Source organism: Boeremia exigua (assembly GCF_020726555.1).
Source record: "Boeremia exigua strain MPI-SDFR-AT-0100 chromosome Unknown C7974scaffold_4, whole genome shotgun sequence".
NCBI lineage: Eukaryota > Fungi > Ascomycota > Dothideomycetes > Pleosporales > Didymellaceae > Boeremia > Boeremia exigua.
This window is the reverse complement of record NW_025763521.1, coordinates 322,939-342,774: the sequence shown is the minus strand read 5'-3', so window position 1 is coordinate 342,774 and position 19,836 is coordinate 322,939. Positions and strand designations below refer to the sequence as shown.

Here is a 19,836-nt window from a genome sequence, read left to right as displayed (position 1 = left end):
ACGGCACCTGCCTCCACTGCTGACTCTCCTCGCCGCCGACGCACCCCCGACCTCACGCTCGCTCGTACTTTTCGCGGCCACATCCACACCCACACCAGACCGCGGACGCCAACATGCCGAGCCAAGGCTACGAAAGGGTGCGTTGCCCCCAGCCGCACGCCCACGACGGGCACTGACACCACGCAGGTAGCCGCCGACGACGACACAGACTCGCCCGTTGCCGCACAGCAGCAGTGGCCGCCCGCCTCGCCGCCGCCGTCATTTCACTCGCGCGCCTCGTCGCCCTCCACCCGCCGCCTGTTGTCCGACGACCCCCTCGCCCAGCCCGAGGACCGAACGCTGGCCGACACCTTCGACTCGGACGACGACGACGATGATGACGAAGATGGCCGCGACGACCGCCAGCGCCTGATGCGTGGGAACCCGCCGCCCGAAGACGAAGAGCCACCACCGCGCATCCAGCGCCGCATGACCGAGCTGCCGGTCTTCAACACCCAGGCTCCAGCCAGCGGCCGCGTGTACGGTGGCGGCAACGGCGGCGTATGGGCCAACCTGAGCGCAAAGCCTACGCGAGGCGAGGATCTTGAAGAGAAGCCTCCGGTATGCCTGTCACCCACATACAAACTCTCCTCCCACTAACACACCCAGACCTACGAGCAGGCCGCCGCCGACGCCACCCCACCGTACTGGGAAACCACGATCCTCGCCCCCGGCACTTTCGGCGACGAGGTCTTTGTCGAGGGCCTCCCCGTCGGCTCCCTGTTCAGCTTCATCTGGAACGCCCTCATCTCCATGTCCTTCCAGCTGGTCGGCTTCCTGCTGACGTACCTGCTGCACACCACCCACGCCGCCAAAAACGGCTCCCGCGCCGGCCTCGGCATCACCCTCGTGCAGTTCGGCTTCGGCTTCCGCTCCGCCACCCTCAACCCCTCCAACCCCTCCAACGACTCGCCGTCGGACTTCAACGCCGGTGTCCCCGCCGATCCAAATGCCCACAGCTTCAATCCCGACGAGGTTGCGACGAGCGCCGGCGACGCGGTGGCGAGCAGCAGCGCGAGCGTGTCCGGGAGTGATTGGCTGGCGTACGGGCTGATGATTGTCGGCTGGTTTATTCTGATCAAGAGCGTGAGCGACTTTATCCGCGCGCGGCGCCACGAGCAGCTCGTGCTGCAGAGTCCGGACCGGGGGTTGGGCGTGGCCGTTGTTGCCGAGGGCGAGAGTCCCGAGAGGAGCGTGTAGCCCCCTTCTCACCTCTTGGGTTGTCTAGACATTGCAGGTCTCACTTTTCTGGCCGCGCGTACCCTGCGTACCGCCCACATCATAGCACACAACAGCACACTTTTCTTTGGTTTCTAGCGCTTTTTATATACCAATACCACGGGCTGGTTGTGGCTCTGTCTTTCCCCTTTTCCTTATTCGTATTTTTCTTTCGGTAGATAGACTTTGTCGCTGCGTTGCGGCGCGGGGGAGGCTGTTGGATATATACCTCCTCCCCTAATGCATGGGATTCTTCGAAGACGTGTGAGTGTGTTAGTGATGGTGATGGTGATGGTGATGGTGATGTTGATGTTGGACGTGAATGACTTGGTTCTGGATGAATAACATGGTTCTAGATCAATGAAGGAACGAATGAATGAATGCGACGTCTATCAGTACAGGATAGGGAGGTATAGAACTAACTAGCACAAACGACTGACAAGAATGACGAACAACATTAATCAACAGAAACTCCTCTGCGTGGGACCGTTCAAACGCGACATCACGATTACACCGCCTCAACTCAACTCACCACCCGCCCCTCCCCCTCCTCACCCTCTCCTTCCCTCCAACCCGTCCAACAGTAACCCTCCTCGCCCACCTCCGCACCGCCCACCCCCTCGCCAGCCCCTGAAACAACCCAATCGCCTTCTCCACCGCCGCCCTCCTGCGCTCCAAAACCCCCCTCCACCGCCGCTGCAGCACACGCACCGCATCCACCACCCTGATACGCTCACGCGCCACACGCGCCGCGGCCTGCGCAACGAGCAGCGTCTTCAGGCGCGCGGCGAGCGTGCGGCGGAGAAGATGGGCGCGGAAAGCAGTCTGGATTGTTGATGCGGCGCGGTGGTGCGCGAGGAGCGGGGGTAGGCGGGAGGCGAGAAAGGCGAGGGCGAGCGTGGTAAAAGGTTTGCTCGGGATCGTCTTGGCGGAGGGGTGTTGCGGGGAGAAGAGGCGGGTGAACGAGGCCGAGCAGCCCGCGGCGGCGAGTTTGGCGGCGAGACTGGTGTGTGCGGCGGACGCGGGCAGGTACGTGTCGATAATGCAGGAGAGAGCTTTGGGGTCGGCGAACGAGGTGCTCAGGTTGGTGATGCGCAGGCCGTGGAGGCGTGCAATCGAACGAGCCCAGTCGAGCAGCAGGCGCGTGTGGTGCGTCAGATCGTCTGTGGTCGGGCTGTCGAGCTCGGTGTCGGAGTCGGAGTCGAGATCGTCCTCTTCGAATTTGTTGCGGCGCGAGTACCACTGCTGCTTGAAGCGGGCGATCTCTTTCACAATATGCGGCCAGTCAACCAGACTCCCAAGCCCGTGAGTGCCAACCAGCGACCAGAGAAGGCTGAGGGTCTTTTCGCGGTGGCCGTCGACAACCTCAGACGCAGTGACGGCGCCTGCTGCTTGGTGAACGCCCTCGAGCGCGGACAGGGCAACCTGCACGTTGTAGGCTTTCTGCGGTCGGCCGATGGCTGGGAACTTGAGGTGCTGCGACATGACCCAGCTGTCCTTTTGCGTAGTGTCGGAAGTCAGCAGCTCACCGGTCGGCAAAGAGATGGTGACGGTCTCATCGTGCTGTGCAGCGAGTGTGCTGGACGGGTAGAGCAGCAACTCCACAAGACGAGTGAGGATGATACCGTCCCGCAGGTCAACCGCAATGTTGTCGATGTGGTAAGTGTACTCCTGCAGCGGGTACTGGGCGTGGTCAACCTTGTAGTTTAGATGGCCCAGCGGTCGCGTGATGTCGCCGTGCGAAGGGAGGAGCATGGCCGAGAGGTGGTGCAGCACATCCACCGACGTCTTGTAAGGCGATGTGGATTGAAAGAGGCAGCCAGGCAGGACGTCCATTGCCTTTGCCTTGTCGAGCAGTAGCACCAGCATCAGACTGCGCAGCGCCGTACGCCGCCACGACCACCCCTGCGACCCAAAATCGTCCTCCCCACGCGTGATGCTAGCAATGCTACCAACACCAGGCTTAACGCGAACAGCATCCTCGTTCTTAATCAAAAAAGCGTCCAGGAAGTGCTCGATAGCTCGTCGTTCGGCGCGGAACACACGCGAGCCATCGTCAGAGCACGTCGAGCCTGTCGATAGTCGTGAGGGGGTTGTGATCTGGCGTCCCACAATCGTCTCGACGGCCGCTCGCAACGCGCTGAGATCGTACGTCTTTGTCCAGAGGTTCAGGAATTTCTTCCTCATGCCAACATCGTCCTTGAGTCGGAGAGTCTGAGCGAGGAGGTCTTTCGGGATGCTCAAGGCGCCAAACTGGAGCGAGGCTTGCAGGCGTTTGTGCAGTGGAGGCATCGATGGCTCGTGGTACAGCGCCAGCATCTTCTTCCTCAGCTCTTCAGGACTCTGTTCGTCGTGGTTGGTGTTGGCCGAGTCAAACATCGAGTTCAAGAGCTGCGTGATGGCGACCTCCTGATATGTGAGCCAGTTGTCCTCGTACATCTCCGGTCGCGCAATATCCTCCTCAAGCACAGGGTACTTCTCGCGTGCCTGCTGCGGCTTCCCAACGACGTGCATCATCTGGATGTTCGCAGGCGCTGCTCTCTGGCGACGCAATGCAGCCGGCGGGGTCTTGTCGGTGTGGAAAGGCGAGGACGAAGAGGGCAGAATTGGGCGCGTCCTGGTGACTCTGGGTTTGGCATTCTTGATGGCTGCGTTGTGCTCCTTGAGAGCTGCCTTGTGCGCTGCAAGACTGCTGGCCGCAGAGGCTGTGCCATCAGCTCGAGCCTTGATCGATTTCGCTGGAATGCGCTCGCAGCTGGTCTGTTCTCGCAAACGCTTCTCTGGCCGCGCCCGGGCCTCAGACTTCACGCGAGACCTGACGTCCGATCTTGCCGACGGCACATCAGAGCTCTTCGAAGACTTGACGCGGGCCTTTGCCTCGGCCACGGACGTGCTCTTCGTCAGCGCCTTGGGGAAGTTGATCTCGATGTGTGTGCCAGTGCTCTTCTTCTCAATCTTGGCCGTGCCGGGCGGCAGATTCTCCTTTCCGTCTCCAGAGCCTGCCACATCGCTCGAGAACGACACGCTTTGGAGTGATCGCGAAGACGTGCTCAGAGGGCCTCGCTTGGGCGGTGCAGCCAGCGATTTACGAGGGACCTTCTCCTTCTTGAGCACTGAGACCAAGCTTGTAGTGTCCTCGTCCGATACCGTGACCAGGTCCAGCCCAATGTCCGGCGACGTCTCCCGGGCTTTGCGCGGTTCGTGTACGGATTGCCCGGGGTGAATCGTCAAGTATGTGGTGTCGTCGGAGGGCACGTAGATGGTCCTTCGTCGTAGGTCTTTCTTGGGTCGCTTCAAGTCTTTCTTGTCGAGCACGTCTTCCTGCAGCTTGATGGTCGCATTTACGTTCGGCGACTCCCGGTCCATCAACACCTGCGACACGCGCTTGCGATGCGACTTGAGCACTGGATCTTGGACCGGCGGCGCTCTTGGGATCTTCTGGGCTGGCTGCGCAAGAAGGGTGCTCTTCTTGACTTTCGCGCCGTCGGACAGGACTGTTGCGCGACGACTCCTCCTGCTGTCCACCTCTGTGCGACGCTCCTCCTCGTGCGCAACGTCTTCGAAGATGTCGAGAGTGGGGTTGAAGTTGGTCGGACGCGCTGCGCGTGCTGGCCGTCGTGGCTTGACCGTGCGCGGCTTTGCTTGGATCTCGGTCGTGAATTCGATGTTTGCGGTCGTGCCGTCCTCGATGTGGCCGGAGTAAACAGACCCATAATCGTAATAACGGCTGCTTGCCTGCGACGCGGCCGACGGCGCCGGGCAGGGCGTGCCCGCTGCGTATCTGTACATTGTCGAGGCTGGTGTATTAGGTAGGGTTAGACGCGCCTGCGCAAAGTCGGTGGAGTCTTCCAAGATGTGACCTGGGAAGGCGCGGACGGGATGGAAGCTAGCGCCGGCCGCTAACGTGCTGTCGTTGTTTACACGATACTGCCGGTTCCCCCAGCAACATCGGCCCTGGCACCCGTAGAACGTCATTGTACAGATGCAAGACCTCACGCTGATGAAGGTAACGATTGGGGAAGTTTTCGCTGAAAGACAGAGTTCATAATGCACGATATGTTGTGGGAATGCTGGGTAATGTGTTAAATTACATGGTCTGGGCTTCTCCAAGAATGCGGCCTTGATGCTCTCTCGGGAATCGGTCGATACGCACTGTTGCCCGGGCGCACTCACACGCTCTGGCGATCTGACATCCCACCTCGATACACACTCATCTCGAAGCCGTTGGTGTAAGGCAAGGTGGTATTCTGGAAGCCATTCTCCGGCGCACGCAAAAATGCCAGCAGCTCCTTGTAGCCCTCGGCACCTGAGATGGTGTTGTCGGTGAGGACCACGGCGCCGTGCCTGAGCTTTGGCAGGACGGTCTTGAGAGTTGGCAGCGCTAGGGCTGACCAGACTGAAAACTGTTAGCCCTTCGCATATATCGCCATGTGACACTCACTATCAAGCAGAAGAAGGTCGATCTCGGGCAAGTCACCCTTCAGCGTCTCGAGGAGGTCGCCAACTCTGAGATCTATGTGCTCTTCGACGTCGCACTCCTTCCAGTAGCCTTGAGCGATGGCTGCCTTCTGCGATTCCTTCTCCGTAGCAACGACTGTACCCTTCTTGCCTGTCGCAGCCTTGGTCTGAGCTGTGGCAAGCGCTAGATAGATTGTACTAACGCCAAAGCTGGTGCCCGCCTCCACGACGTTGGTCGCTCCCATGGCCATGATCAACTGATAGACAAAGTGGCATTTGTCTTCGTCTAGAGCGATGAACTTGTCCAGCATGAGCTTGTCGAACTCACTTTTAGCATCGCCCTGACCGGCAAGCCTATCCTCGATGTCTCCGATGACTACCGAGGAGAACACCTTCTTGCCGGAGATCGCAGCTTCTTGTTCTAGAGACGCGGTGTGCAGACGAGATAGGAGGTCTAGCACGTGCTGCGGGGCTTGAATTGGAGACGGGTTGGTAGAGGTAGACATGGCTTCGGCGGTCTCTTGTGAGAGTGGATATTGGCCGAAACGATTTGGAGGCTGATTTTATATCGCAGCTTCAAGAGTCATAACCTCACGAAAGTGAACTTACGGACATACGGACATTCGGACAATCGATGAATGCCGCAAGCTGCCAGCGTGATCTTTCGCAAAGTATTACCTCGTTTGTGTAGGCAGTGGAGAGGAGAGACCCAGGTGAGGTAGTTGGCAGAGACGTGCTAACTATCTATGAGTAAAGGGCGGATTTCAGCAACTCCTGACACTCATTTTTGTTACGCATATTGCGAGCTGTCAAATGAAGAAAGTCTAACATGCAGCATAAAGTGTGGTGGAGTAGCGAAGTACTGCCTCGTGAAAGATTCCGGTGACGTAATAGGTCGAGGCGTGGTTGACTCACTGACATCTTACCATTTCCAAAAAAAAGCAGCATGTTCTAAGTAACAACTTTTGATACTCATATTCTACACAGACATAGCGGATTTGAAGACGTCCATGTTCAAAGTTGTATATTGGGCGTAGTTTTGCAGGCGTAAATCGTTCCGTTCATGTTGCTATGTTCGCTTACATTTCTGACATAGTGATAGATCGCAATCTAGGTAGCAACAGCCAGTGGAACGGAGCTTCTTCGAAAGACCGGATTGATTTTTGCAGCGACTTGTAGACGTGGTAGCAAACTTTCCCTCTATGCGTCAAACTTTGCGCCAGTAGACCTACGTCGGCAGTGTACGCGAAATAGGATACGAGACGAGTCGCACAGCCTATTTGAGGATCAGAGAATGGTTATGCACGTTAGAGGGCATGTCGACGCATGGAAGCTTGCTGTGCACTTTACCGCTCAGCTGACAACCTGATCTGTCATTATCAAGATGGAAATGGGCTGACAGGACCTGCGACACTGATACCCGTTGTCCTGATACAAGAACAGCGTAAGGTTGCTCGTAGTATACTACCAAAACAGGTGGGGCCAAGAGAAATTGATAACAAGGTTCGGCTGTTGGGCTGAGACTGACATCTGATGTTTCGACAAGGACGTCAAAATGCAATGCCGCGTCGTCGGCGACAGGTTTCATCCGAGGAGAAGCTCTTCAAACGACCGAGGCCCGAAACACTGTCGATAGTCAATCGCACAATGCAGAGGTACCTAGTGGTCCACAAGATAGAGCACGGAAGAAAGTACTCGCCGGAACGCTATTGCGGGGGCAACCTCGACACGAATATTGGGCATCATGGCCCAACCGGCGATCATACCGAGAAGCAGAGGACGTTGAGATCCGCCGTTGAGATCTCGCTCTCGCGTCTCGAAACGACGCCTGCTGTGGGGGTGGAGCTGTTTCCAGCCATCGACGTCTGCAATCCGCATAGCAGCGCCTCCCGATCTGACACCGACATCCGCTGAATGGGGAAGAAAACATGTGAGCCCAACGGTTATATGCAACACGGCTGAAACTGGACGTGTTGGACAGGGTCCCAAGCCCAGCGCACCGGAGTCCTGGCCGGTCCTCATGCAGCACGCTGCTCAACTGTTTTCAAGGTTTGCACCGTTGGCATCCTTACTCTGGGGATCGACGTGCGTTGTGGAGTCGCGGGTGTGCGAGGCCGTGCGAATACGCGGGTGTTTGCTGGTAGACTAGGTGACGTTGTGGGTTCCTGCGTCTCAGCTGCATCATTGCACGTAGCTGCCCAACAACACAGCATCGAGCTGAGCTTGGGCGTCGTCCAGAATACTGCTGACGGGATGGCCTGGCTTTGTGGTCAGAACCTCGTGCTGGAAAGTACCGTCAGCTCGGTTTCACTCGGTGGTTCCCCGACTCACGGTGGAAGATGCCGTGGCACGTATTTGCCGCCTCTTCACAGCATTACAGCCAAGGCTCTTGTACGAATATTAGTTCAGTCTCCTATTGCAAGCGTAAATAAAAAAGAGGCGCACACTACGATCGGGCGTGCGTCTGCGTCTTATCGCTTTGGCGCAGTCAAGCTTGCGCCTGCGGCCTGCTAGTGCCGTCTACACTTCGGTAGGACAGATCGGAGAGGCGGACGTCCGGGCCAATAGGAGCATTTCCCCTCAGCCTTCTGCAAGCCCTCCGACGTGCAGCGCCAGCCGAAGACAGGGCGAAGAGACAGGCGAAAGGCAGCAGGAGCTGTTTCCGTAAGTCTTCGTCCGCTTTGAGATATGCACCCAATGTAGACTGCGCCGGCAGGCTGAAACGGTGTATGGTGTCGATAGGAGTGCAGTAGGAGATGCGTGTGAAGTTACCAATGTATGTATAGTAATTATGCAAGCTACTGCAATCTTCAAGCTGCATATTGATAGTTGAGGACGATAGAAATGGAATTGTTCATGTACAGAGGTACGGTGGCGTATCAACATAAGAAAGTCTGTCTAAAAGTGGTATCATGTAGAACGGAAAAGCGAGATGTACAGTAGTGAAATTTTAGGTGAAGCGTTCAAACCGAAGAAAGCTTACAAGCTCAAATGTTGAGGTAGCTCTCGTTGCCCGCCATTGCGCCTGGCTTCTGGGCGCATGCAATAGTGAGGACCATCTTCGTCTGGTACTTCTCACACTCATCCCGGACATCCTTCCGGGACCAGAACCACTCCTCGCCCTGGGATAGGCGCACGAATTTTCCGTAGAGGTCTTGATAAAAGTGACGCCCAAGATACGCCATCATGCGGCTGGCATCAACAACGTCCTGTGGCGATGGAGCAGGGAGGCCGTTGCTGCTTGGTGCTGCGCGGGCGACCGCCTTGGGCGAACCGAGATATGCAGGAAGTGCGACTCTGGCGCGGCGAATGTTCTCGAGGCCGACAATCTCCATGGTGTCGAGAACGCTCTCCGAGGGCACCATGCTGATGTTGTGGGCTTCAAGTCTGCAGGTGACGTGCTCGTCGACCCAGTTCTGCAGCAGAGGCCCCTCGCCGTTCATGTGAGCATCCACGGAGAGAATCTCAATGGAGCCTCCCGGCTTGAGGACGCGCATGCAGTCGAAGAAGGAACGTGCCCACTCGTCGTTGCGCAGGGACGTGGAAACAAAGCGCGAGACCACAACGTCGAAGTAATTGTCCGGGAATGGCATTGCTGCTGAGATCGAGGGCGAGAACAGCGAGTGGTGGTTCAAGGGTGCGGGGTGCGATGTTGGCAGGTTCGATGTGTTTGCGGAGGAGAGCGTGTAGACGGTCGCTGCAGGGTAGCGCGTCGCGAGCACCCAGCCGTCAGCAAGGTTTCCGTGAAGGTGCAGCACTCGCCTCTGCTCGGCCGGTCGGCTGTTGGCAAGCAGGTCGTGTGCAGGGGACTGGAGCTGCTTGTTTTGCGTCAAGCGCTGGTAAGCGGTCAGAGCCCATAGGCGCTTCTCGAAGACGACCTCTTGGTAGCTTTCGTCGTCGTCGTCAAGACCCTCCCATTCTTCGCTCAGCCGTGCAGAGACAATGCGGGCACCGGCGGACTCCATCTTACCCAAGGCACGGGCAAAGGGTCCCTGGGCAGCCTTGGTAGGGCCATCACTCATGCGGCTGCCCGTTCGTGACTCGACCGGCTCCATCTGGACGTTGTTGACGTACGCAGGGTCCGGTTGCTGGCGGGTTGGGGGCGGCCTCCGGTCGACGTATGTGGGTGGAGTGATAGGTGAGGGCGTCTTGGAGGCTATGGACTGGTCGTCACCGTAGAAGCTGTTCTCCGACAAAAGGTCATCTTGACGGCGAGAGGGTTGCGAGAATATGCTCTGGTTAGAGAAGCCAGTGCGAGCAGATGAAGTAGTTGTTGTGCTGTAGGAGTTGTGTGAGAGAGTAGAGTAGCTTGACTTGATACGATCATTGTCGTGGGGACGCCCTGTGTCGATCCTGCCTGTGTTGATGTTAGAACGCCGTTGATTCGGTGGGATCGTCACAGTGCTGATCTCCAACTGCTTGAAAAAGAAAGCACCGGAATTGCGCAACACGTTATCTGCAAATCGCATCGTTCGCAGATCACGATAAGACCGAGCAGGGGAGTCATGCACGTACCTCGCGGATTCAGACCAGGGGACGGCAACTGTGGGAGAGCACTGGTCGGCGGAGGAGGGAGCGATTGCAACGGCGGAGGAACATGGAAGCGTTGCTGGTGTTGATACTGGAGATCGGAGTTGGAGCGGGTTGATGGCCGTCTTTCCTGCGTCTGGGGAGCGAGTTCATTGGGAGAGGACACAGCAGGCGAGGGCAGGTCTTGCGGCGAGGCAGGAGCGACCGGCGCAGGCGGCGGTGACGGCTCAGCGGTCTTCGTCTTCAAGGCAGGCACCTTGGGGATCTCTTGCACGCCTTTGCTCTTGCCGAACCAGCCAAATCCGCTCTTCTTGCCAGACGCGGCGCTCGACTCGGCTTTGACGCTCCGGTTGCTCCCTGATGACTGAGAGGTGGCAGTCGAAGAGCGCCTGATGCCCTCTTCCTCTCTCGCCTTCCTGTTCTTGCGAGCGCCTACCGTCTCGGCATGCTGGGGAGGGACGTCGAACGTGGGAAACATGGTGGCAGTGGAGAGATCACCAAAGTGAGTTGTTTATCGGGCCTAGTCGGCAGGAGCGATCTCGACTATCAACATATACGAAATCAGAGAGCACGAGGATTGCACATGTTGCACACGGATGGAATCGTACGGCATATCACAGCGCTGCACCAAATGACTCTGTCCTCGCGTACACTTGTGCGCCCAAGTCGGCTAGCATTGATACGGTTGGCGTCTCAATCCGCAGACTGACAATCCTGAAGGGGGAGGATGGCTGCACGGGCTGCTAGGACTTTCCCAGGATGCACGTTCCTGCTGCGCATTGGCTAGCAGGGACCCTGACTCTGGCGGCCTTGGGTCGCGTCGCACGGCAGCCAGTTAGGCGCACGGGGGATGAGTGTCGAGTGCTGTCCCGCTCCCGCGAAGCGAACCGGTGGAGTCGCACGGACCTCTCCACCGCGCCAGTGCTGCTCAGAGGAGGATCCCCGGCCGCCTTCACCATGCTCCGCCGCTCAACAACACCAACGGTCCCGACTGATCGGAGTCTTTGAGCTTGGACGGGTCCCTGCTCCATAATGATGCCACCTTCCAGAACATAACTGGCTGGCGCTGGCTACGGTCCTGGACGCTCCACCGGGCCAATAACACAACGCGGGGGGCCTCACAGGTACTGCAGCTTCGTGCCTGGGTGGCGTTTTTCGGTCTAATTATCAGAGGCGCTTGCCCAGGCCTCTGTCCCTGTCAGTACCAGTCTGATTCATCAATCATTTCCGGGCCTCAGTTTATGCTGGCAATCCTGCCCGTCATGCTGTCTCGGATGCGTTTGGTGTGCTGCCGTTGAGATGAGGATCTGGGAAACACGCGATCTGCCAGCTCAATGCACACAGCTGTTACTCACTGATCGTCATACCCACCACGAATCTAAGAACCAGTGCCATGGGCGCACAGATCGTCGAAAAGGGTCGGCTAGCGGGAGTCGTGGCCATGGCGCGATTCCGGTAGAGCGAGGCCGGCTTGTCTACAGGAAAAGGTAAAGGGGCCCGGTACGCCGTGTGCTAGTGAAACTCCCATCCTTGTGGCTTCGTGCAGAAAAGCCACTAGCCACGGCTTGCAGACCGCAGGTACGTGCGCAACCATGCTATACGTTGGAGCATGCAGAGTGTCAACTCTCTCAAAAGAGTATATCCGACATTAGTCGTAGCTACTACGACTAGTTCGGCGAGGTGTCAAACCGTCTTCTTAAGTACAGTAGTCGTCGACCCTGAGGTTGCGCACAACTCCTTGCGGAAAGCATCTGTACTTTTGCTCACCTCTGCAACCATGGGTTTTGCAGCGTATAAGGCCAGACTGAACGACATTGTGTCAGGCTCCATTGTGGGCCGGTACTTCCACCTTGAGGGATCTGGTCACGTACGTTAGCCACCAAGTGCGAAGACCAAGCTGACCACCACAGCCGAATGAGATCAAGAATGCGAGATTCACCACCGAGCTGCGGGCTGGCTTGACCACCTTCTTTACCATGGCATACATCATTGCCGTCAACGTGAGTACTGTCTCGAATGCGCTTGACAGCGGCTGATCCTCGTTAGGCGTCGGTCCTCACAGACTCGGGTGCCACATGCGTCTGTAACGATGCAAACGACCCAACCTGTCTTACCGATCCCGCCTACAACCTCTGCCTGGTTGAGGTAAACCGCGATCTCGTCACTGCCACCGCTGCCATTGCTGCCTTTGGCTCCTTCCTCATGGGTATCAGCTCCAACCTCCCGGTCGCCGTTGCACCTGCCATGGGTTTGAACGCATACCTTGCCTACCAGATTGTCGGCTTCCACGGAACTGGCCCGATCAACTACCGCGTCGCCATGATGGCAGTGTTTGTTGAAGGCTTCATCTTCATCGCTCTGTCTCTGCTCGGAATCCGTCAGTGGCTGGCTCGCATCATCCCCGCTTCCATCAAAGTGGCTTGCGGTGCTGGTATCGGTCTCTTCCTCACCTTGATCGGACTGTCGTACTCTGCTGGTATTGGCGCCATCACCGGCTCAAAGGCCACCCCTTTGGAGCTCGGAGGCTGCCCACCTCAATACCTCGACCCCGACACGGGCTCTTGTCTGTCTCACAAGGCAACTTCACCTACGCTCTGGCTTGGCTTCATGGTTGGCGGCGTCATGACAGCACTGCTCATGACCTACAAAGTCCGAGGCGCCATGATTGTCGGCATCGCTCTGGTGTCCATCTTCTCCTGGCCCCGCGACACCTCTATCACCTTCTTCCCCCGCACAGAGGTCGGTGACGCCCGTTTTGAGTTCTTCAAGAACGTTGTCGGCTTCCACCCGATTAAGCGGATCTTGGTTGTCCAGGACTGGACGCTCTCGACTATCGACGGCAACGCCGCTGGCCAGTTCATCCTCGCTGTCTTCACCATGCTGTACGTCGACATTCTCGACGCCACCGGCACCTTGTATTCTATGGCCCGCTTTTCTGGTGTTGTCGACCCCGACACGGGCGATTTCCCCAAGAGCACCATCGCGTACAGCGCTGACGCCTTCGCCATCTCCATCGGCTCGCTCTTCGGCTCCTCGCCCGTCACTGCCTTTGTCGAGTCCGGCTCTGGCATCCAGGAAGGCGGTCGCACGGGCCTGACAGCTATGACCACCGGCGTGTGCTTCTTCATCTCGCTCTTCTTTGCGCCCATCTTCGCATCGATCCCACCATGGGCGACTGGCGGTGCTTTGATTCTCGTCGGCTGCATGATGATGCGCGGAATGACGGCGATCAACTGGAACTACCCAGGAGACTCCATCCCGGCATTCGTCACGCTCATGTTCATGCCTTTCTCGTACTCTATTGCGTACGGTCTGGTCGCTGGTATCATGTGCTACGCCATCATCAACTCTGTCACCTGGGCCCTCGGCGCCATCTCAGGAGGCCGCGTCCTGCCTCCTGACTACGATGACAAGGAGTACTGGAGCTGTAAGTTTAACATCCCTACATCAGCTACAAAGCTAACAAGTCCAGTCCGTTCTGATTCTGCTCGCAACCAGCCATGGTTCATCCGCGCCATCAAGGGCGACAAGCGGTTCTGGAGGCCTGATAGCAATGACTCGTTTGAGCTTCAGTCCGCAGAGATTCGCGCTAAAGAATAGTCACTTTCGTATCGCAATCAGCATTTAGTAATGAGGCATGTCAGACCAAAATATAGACTATACCACCGATTCATCTCCTGCATTGAATGTCGCCAACTTGTCATGGGAGAAGCAGTGTCATTGCTTTGCATAGTAAGTGGCAATACTCAAGCCACGGTCGGGCTTCGAGAAATCGCGCATCAACGCGGCCCAAGCACTTCGTACAAGACAATGACTCGCAAGCTTTCACTGACAGCGGTGGCACTGATAGGTGGACTGCCGAATGAGAGGACCGGCGGGACGGGTCGGTCAAATTCAAGCGAAGCCGAAAATTCATTCCGATCCTCCAATCATCTGACTTCACGTGCTTTATTATCATTTAATCCCAATTTTCACAGAACGTGCAGGTCGACCCGATCGTTATGGTGTCTTGATCCTGGTCGATAGCATCACGATGCCGGCTAACCGTGGGAAGCAAGTCTCTACTCTTCTGGTCGGCCTGCAGCATTCGCGGAGATGAAGCTCGTCCTTGGGATGCTTAGCACATTGCACTCCAGGATGGCGCAATACAACGGACTGGTTAAAGGCAACCGTCCCGCCGGGTGCGGCCTGTCAGGATACACGGAACCCGTATTGCAACAGTGACATCTGAATACGATTGCGAGCATGCGTTTGTCAGCGCTGTCCCTGTTTTCCGTCGCAGCGAGCGGCGCGGTCGCGGAGAAGCTGCTCTACCGCAACACCTTCAGTAACAGCTCCGCCATCGCATCCTGGACTGCCGAGGGCCCGGTTGTCGCGAATGTGACCAACAACACGCTGACGCTTGGTGGCGCCGGCAAAATCGACGACTACTTTGTGTACTGGCTCCCTGAAATCTTCCCAGATCGTATCAGGATCTCGTGGGATTTCCAGCCCGTCCAGGAGCCCGGCCTGGCCATGTTCTTCTTTGGCGCAACATCCGTCGCAGGCGGGAGCATCTTCGATCCCAGTCTGAAGCCGCGTAATGGGAGCTACCCGCAGTACCACTCTAGCGACATCCGGCTGCTGCATGCGAGCTACTTCCGCAGACGCTGGCCCGAGGAGCGGCAGTTTCACGTCGCCAACCTGAGGAAGAGTCCGGGGTTCAATCTTGTTGCCCAGGGTGCGGATCCGATTCCTGATGTTGCTGACACGCGGGGGCAATACTACAACATCACGGTGGTCAAGGACAAGAGGGAGGCCAGCTTCTACATCAACGGGCTGGAGATTTTCAAGTTTGACGACACCAAGACAGACACGGGTCCTGTGGTCAGGGAGGGCAGGATTGCATTCCGCGGTATGCAGCCGTTGATCGCCAAGTACCGCAACCTGGAGGTGTGGTCGTTGTAAGAAGCAGTGGTATTAATGTATTATAGACCTTGTTCAGACCAATATAGATCGAGTAGATACCACCATCGAACAAGACTACGACCTGTACGTCGGTACCCGAAATTCTTGTGGAATGGAGCAGTTGTTGTGATTTTGCTCGGACTATCAATGAGGTTTCACAAGCTATTTACATGCGTCATACATGTTCAACGCTTCAAGTCTAGTGTGAGGGGACATCTCGAGAGATGTGTCTTAACATCTGCATCCAAGCTCCTAACTTCACAAGTACGATGGTGAATATACCCCCCGACGAAAGAACGATCTATCTCGCGTTCAAGGACGTGTTCAAAGGTCCGGATGCCAGACTACGAACCGACAAGGCCATCAAGAGGAGAATTCGAAAGTATAGAACCCGCAGCGAAGAAATCCAGGCACTACTGAAAGAGCACAACATTGACAATGTTCGCAATTCGGTAAAGGCTCTCCTCGAAGGCGATGTCTTTGCGTCAACACTGAGAGCCAAAATTCACTTTCCGGAGCTCTTCGATATCTCTCCTGCGCAGTCTGCAGAGCGAGCAGCGTCCGAAGTCGAAGCAGCAAAGAATGAAGCAGAGGCGATAAGAGAGGTTGTCGTTGGGCAGCAAGACGGAAGCATCTCGACGCCTGCTCATGCAGAATATGCTGGTCCGAGCGAAAAACCGGAGAAGCAAGAAGAACCGGAAAATGAGATAAGTGGATCGAGTAGGTGTGTGATGTTCAATTGGGTTCTGATACTGACATGAGAAGCTGGACCACTACCTGCGTCTGTTCAGAAAAAACAACGACTGGAGACGTTTGCCGAGTACTCCCTTTACCCGTCGTATCTCCCTGCCAAAAGTCAGCGCCGGCTATTGGGAAAGGTGCAGGATATGTTAGAAGATGCGTGCTACAAGTTTGGGAAGCGAACAATGATGCAAGAACTTCGCAAAAACGGATGGGACAGCCCCGATTGTGTCGAACTCAATGCTTGGATGGGAATCTTCAGATTCCACGAAACGCTCTTCAGCTCAGATAAGCTCGCAGCAGTTGGCAAACCCTTCCCAGATCTCCGGAATTCTATATCCCAAATCAGGCATGCTGCAGTACATCGGCTCCGGATCACCGCGGGAAGAGTTGAAACACTATTAGCTGACGCAGAGACTCTCGCTGTACTACTCGAGGATGAGGCTTGCGCCAGACAACTATCGCGGCTTCGGAGAGAAACCCATCTAGTTGTTGAAGAATTTGGGCGAAACAAAGATCTCCTCGAGCTCCGATTCATGGACAAGCGTAAGGAGATAGCTGCGCGCAGGGCTGAGCTGGACCGCCTCGAACGTACAGCCTGGACTACCGCACTGGAAGAAGACAAGCTGTATCAAATCATTGCAGGGTCACATCTGGAGGAAATAGCAGACGCACCTGAAACAACGTTGCACAGTGCTGCCAACTCGGATGGGGGCGAAACTTCGGAGGAGGATACAAGTGTTGCAAGTGAGGGGCCAGACCAGGAGTCTTTCAAGGAGCCGCTTTCCTCACACCTGACTTTATAATCGATATTCGTGTGTTAATCAATGACTAAACTCTGACCACTTCTGATCGACCGCTCTTCTCCTTCTCCAGGAAGTCCTGCTGCTCAACCCTGCTCTTCGCGACATCAACAAAGTAAAAGAGCCACGCGCAGCTAACCAAACTCAGCGCAAAAAGGAAGTAAAATGGGCTGCTGTTGTTGCCAGTGTCATCAATGATAGCACTGCTGACCAGGGGGCCGATGAATGCGCTGGTCTTGCCAACGATCGAAAACAGGCTGAAGAACAGAAACTCCTTGCCACGTGGCGTGACTTCACTGATCATGGTCTGCGAGTAGCTGTACCACGGGCAAACGAGCAGACCGTAGAACGCCTGGTACATCCATACCTCCCACGTCTTGTGGAATCCAAATGACTGTGTCCAGATGCCAATCATGCCCCACCCGTCAAGCAACACGATGCAGACAGCGACCACCATGAACATCGTCTTCGTGGACAAGCCATAGCGCTTCTGAATCTGCCAGAACGCGCCAATACCGACAGCCTGCGCAGCGATGCCGACGATGAGGAGATACGTGAGCTGCAAGCTGTTGTAGGCCACAATCTCGTTCTGCAGCGTGCCGATGACTGTTACAGTAGTGTTGAGGCTGTCGCCGAGCAGGAAGTAGCCAACAAGATATGCCAGACTCTGACGCAGCTGCCAGATCTGGCTCATCGCGTACCCCAGCTGCTTGAAACCGGCCACGATGATGTTGGTCCGTCCCGGGTCCTGGCCAGGGCGTCGCTTTTCCAGGACGAACCACGGGACGGCACAGAGGATCCATACGCCGGTGGCGAAGGCGATAAGAACGGACAGGCCCCAGTTGTTGTTTTCCTCGCTGTCGTTGACACGCAGACCGAACATGATGCCCACAATCACAGCCAGGATGCCGATCTCGCAGACCGACTGCACGTAGAAGGCGGTGTTGGACAGCTCGTTCCTCTTCATCATGTCAGCAAAGTCGTATTCCGCGCGAGTGATCCGTCCGTCAGCAAATTCCTCGGCCTTAATCCGGAGATCTTTGGTGTTCCGCGCGAGTCCTGGAAAAGCCGCGGTCCAGAAGGTGATGGTCGTTTGATAGGCAATCAAACCCACAATGTACAGTCCCACGCCGATGTGCCAGTCTTCCTCTGTGTGCACCCCCAGCCAGCCGAAGCCAATACCACAGGCAATCACGGAGAGCACGATCAAGATGTTGGGTCGCCACGTGCCAAAATCCGCGAAGGAGCCCAGGACGAGAAAAACCACGATTTGGATAGCGAAACTGATGCCATTGCAGAGGAGCACGATACTGTTGATGGACCTGTCTCTGCCCATGAAGTTGAGGACCTCAGAATCCCCAGCGGCCTGGTACATCAAGTTCTGGAACGCCGTGGGCCCGAAGTTGAACAGCGTGAGTCCATTGTCGCCGACGTAGTACGCGTAGTACGCCCAGATCTCTTTCCGCGTTGTTTCGAACTTAGGATCGAACTGGTCCGGCGCGACAGGAATCTCGGTGTCGATGGGAACTTCCACGGCGCCCTTCACAGGGTCTTCGGCGGGCGCGCTCAGTGCCGCAAGGCCGGGGTCGTTGGCTGCCATAATGCGAGGGAATCGACGACAGGCGGAAAGCGAGCGGCCGGCCCAAATTAAAGAAACTTTCGCCTCCGCTTATCCCCTAGTGGATCTGTCATGATTCGAGTGCGATGATAGGACGTGAAATATCGCGCAAGAAGTCGCTCTTAATCCATGAACGAGGCGCGTCGAGACCTATCAGAGGAAGATTGCGGAGAGCGATCTGCCGCTAACAAGCTCGCGCTAACGCAGTTAAGCTTTGCGCGGCAAAGGCGCACATGGGTGATGTCATCCACGAATGCAACAACATCACCGTGTAGTTGACGAACAAGCAACATACGATATGGTACGAATGCTAAAGGATGTCAGTGATACGACAGACGAACGATTTGACAACTCACCTCTTCGGATAGATCTCCAAAAATTCTGGTCTGGCCGCTCTCCTGATTGTTGTGCCCGACCAGCTACTTGGTGAAGCGCAGCATCAGGGTCGATAATCTCATTAGAACGTATGAGGAGTTTTCAGCCTGTTGCTCGGCACACATAACAAACGCTACATCGCTCCGATTGTGGTAAAACTTACAAGTCAACAACCAAGTTGCAATAGATACCAGCGCGTAAGTTTTAAGAAGTATCAGGCTTCTGCGATGCTGTTCAACTGCACAGTGCAGATGCACACGCTCACCACGGAGCATCCGTTGCAGTGCCTTCCTTTGGATTTGCCCTGAAGTATGCACAGATTAGCGAATTCTTTGCGCACATGGCGCGCCTGTTTTGAATTCCCAGGTTCCCTGCTGTCCTGAGGTCCGACTTGGGTTTGATACTACCTAGGTAGCAACCATCTGCACTCTTCACGATACATCAACAGGTAACACCTTACTCAACCAATATCTTACTTGTACCTCCACTCCTACTGCTATACGAGCCGACAGCTGTACATGATCTTGTACAAATTGCTTTCGGAATCCCCAGGTCCTTCTGTTCTCCGAGGCCCGCTTATATAACGCACTTCCTGCTCTATACTTGTCAACACGAGTCGACACCTCTACCTCTTCCGAACCATCAGCAACCAGCACGCTCCCAGGCTTTCGTGTCTTCTGTCGCATTTGGGCAAGGGCCGGTCCAAGGTCATCAACTCTTCAAGAAGCTCACAACGGCCTGGGGCGGCATGGCAAACGAACTGCACCGAGATTGGATGAGATCATTCATTGTCTACATATACATCACAATAACACCCTTGAAGCTCGGTGTACTTCTCCATGCACCTGTATAGCAAGACTCAGTCCAGCAGCTCTTCTTCCATCATGTCTATGGAGGCTTTCAACTCAACGTCCATCTTCTCGATCGTTGCGTGCAAGTCGGCAATAAGGACCTTTGAGTGTGCCAGATGACCGCACGACCGGTCCAGCATGGCTTTTGGAGCGCGTCGAGCTTCTCTTGTGTTGTCTTGTGGTTTCCGTACGCAATCTGAATAGTATTTCGAAGGCGACCAAAAACAGTGCGCGAGGAAAGCTTCTAGTCGTAGGC

General features: G+C 56.1%; 7 protein-coding genes across 7 annotated transcripts; 4 read left to right on the top strand and 3 right to left on the bottom strand.

The window, feature by feature from the left end:
• C7974DRAFT_142308 (uncharacterized protein) lies at positions 1-1,512 on the top strand. The gene is made up of 3 exons (XM_046135620.1): positions 1-137; positions 187-600; positions 649-1,512. Exons 1-3 carry the CDS (start codon positions 114-116, stop codon positions 1,237-1,239), a joined length of 1,029 nt encoding a protein of 342 aa, XP_045998714.1. The 5' UTR covers positions 1-113; the 3' UTR covers positions 1,240-1,512.
• Positions 1,513-1,785: 273 nt separating this feature from the next.
• On the bottom strand, positions 1,786-6,616 carry C7974DRAFT_470411 (uncharacterized protein; the record flags this gene model as incomplete). Its single annotated transcript, XM_046146465.1, has 3 exons — positions 5,699-6,616; positions 5,468-5,653; positions 1,786-5,285 (listed from the first exon to the last, which is right to left on the bottom strand). Exons 1-3 carry the CDS (start codon positions 6,219-6,221, stop codon positions 1,786-1,788), a joined length of 4,209 nt encoding a protein of 1,402 aa, XP_045998713.1. The 5' UTR covers positions 6,222-6,616.
• Positions 6,617-8,489: 1,873 nt separating this feature from the next.
• C7974DRAFT_422501 (uncharacterized protein) lies at positions 8,490-10,855 on the bottom strand. Its single transcript, XM_046144336.1, has 2 exons — positions 10,231-10,855; positions 8,490-10,072 (listed from the first exon to the last, which is right to left on the bottom strand). Exons 1-2 carry the CDS (start codon positions 10,721-10,723, stop codon positions 8,703-8,705), a joined length of 1,863 nt encoding a protein of 620 aa, XP_045998712.1. The 5' UTR covers positions 10,724-10,855; the 3' UTR covers positions 8,490-8,702.
• Positions 10,856-12,022: 1,167 nt separating this feature from the next.
• Positions 12,023-13,845, top strand: C7974DRAFT_308178 (purine transporter; the record flags this gene model as incomplete). Its single annotated transcript, XM_046138158.1, has 4 exons — positions 12,023-12,112; positions 12,156-12,245; positions 12,292-13,672; positions 13,718-13,845. 4 exons carry the CDS (start codon positions 12,023-12,025, stop codon positions 13,843-13,845), a joined length of 1,689 nt encoding a protein of 562 aa, XP_045998711.1.
• Positions 13,846-14,188: 343 nt separating this feature from the next.
• On the top strand, positions 14,189-15,434 carry C7974DRAFT_142236 (uncharacterized protein). The gene has a single exon (XM_046135618.1). It carries the CDS (start codon positions 14,491-14,493, stop codon positions 15,190-15,192), a length of 702 nt encoding a protein of 233 aa, XP_045998710.1. The 5' UTR covers positions 14,189-14,490; the 3' UTR covers positions 15,193-15,434.
• On the top strand, positions 15,305-16,884 carry C7974DRAFT_142230 (uncharacterized protein). Its single transcript, XM_046135617.1, has 2 exons — positions 15,305-15,912; positions 15,958-16,884. The coding sequence occupies exons 1-2, from the start codon at positions 15,417-15,419 to the stop codon at positions 16,737-16,739; spliced, it is 1,278 nt and encodes a 425-aa protein (XP_045998709.1). The 5' UTR covers positions 15,305-15,416; the 3' UTR covers positions 16,740-16,884.
• C7974DRAFT_142243 (autophagy-related protein 22-like protein) lies at positions 16,644-18,474 on the bottom strand. The gene has a single exon (XM_046135619.1). The coding sequence runs from the start codon at positions 18,334-18,336 to the stop codon at positions 16,765-16,767; it is 1,572 nt and encodes a 523-aa protein (XP_045998708.1). The 5' UTR covers positions 18,337-18,474; the 3' UTR covers positions 16,644-16,764.
• Between the last annotated feature and the right edge of the window lie 1,362 nt (positions 18,475-19,836).

Coding starts and splice junctions, on each gene's coding strand:
- C7974DRAFT_142230 (XM_046135617.1), top strand. CDS start 15,417: ATGTGTCTTAACATCTGCATCCAAGCTCCTAACTTCACAAGTACGATG. Junction 15,913..15,957: donor AAATGAGATAAGTGGATCGA/GTAGGTGTGTGA, acceptor TGACATGAGAAG/CTGGACCACTACCTGCGTCT.
- C7974DRAFT_142243 (XM_046135619.1), bottom strand. CDS start 18,336: ATGGCAGCCAACGACCCCGGCCTTGCGGCACTGAGCGCGCCCGCCGAA.
- C7974DRAFT_422501 (XM_046144336.1), bottom strand. CDS start 10,723: ATGTTTCCCACGTTCGACGTCCCTCCCCAGCATGCCGAGACGGTAGGC. Junction 10,073..10,230: donor CCCTGGTCTGAATCCGCGAG/GTACGTGCATGA, acceptor ACATCAACACAG/GCAGGATCGACACAGGGCGT.
- C7974DRAFT_142308 (XM_046135620.1), top strand. CDS start 114: ATGCCGAGCCAAGGCTACGAAAGG. Junction 138..186: donor CGAGCCAAGGCTACGAAAGG/GTGCGTTGCCCC, acceptor GACACCACGCAG/GTAGCCGCCGACGACGACAC. Junction 601..648: donor ATCTTGAAGAGAAGCCTCCG/GTATGCCTGTCA, acceptor TAACACACCCAG/ACCTACGAGCAGGCCGCCGC.
- C7974DRAFT_142236 (XM_046135618.1), top strand. CDS start 14,491: ATGCGTTTGTCAGCGCTGTCCCTGTTTTCCGTCGCAGCGAGCGGCGCG.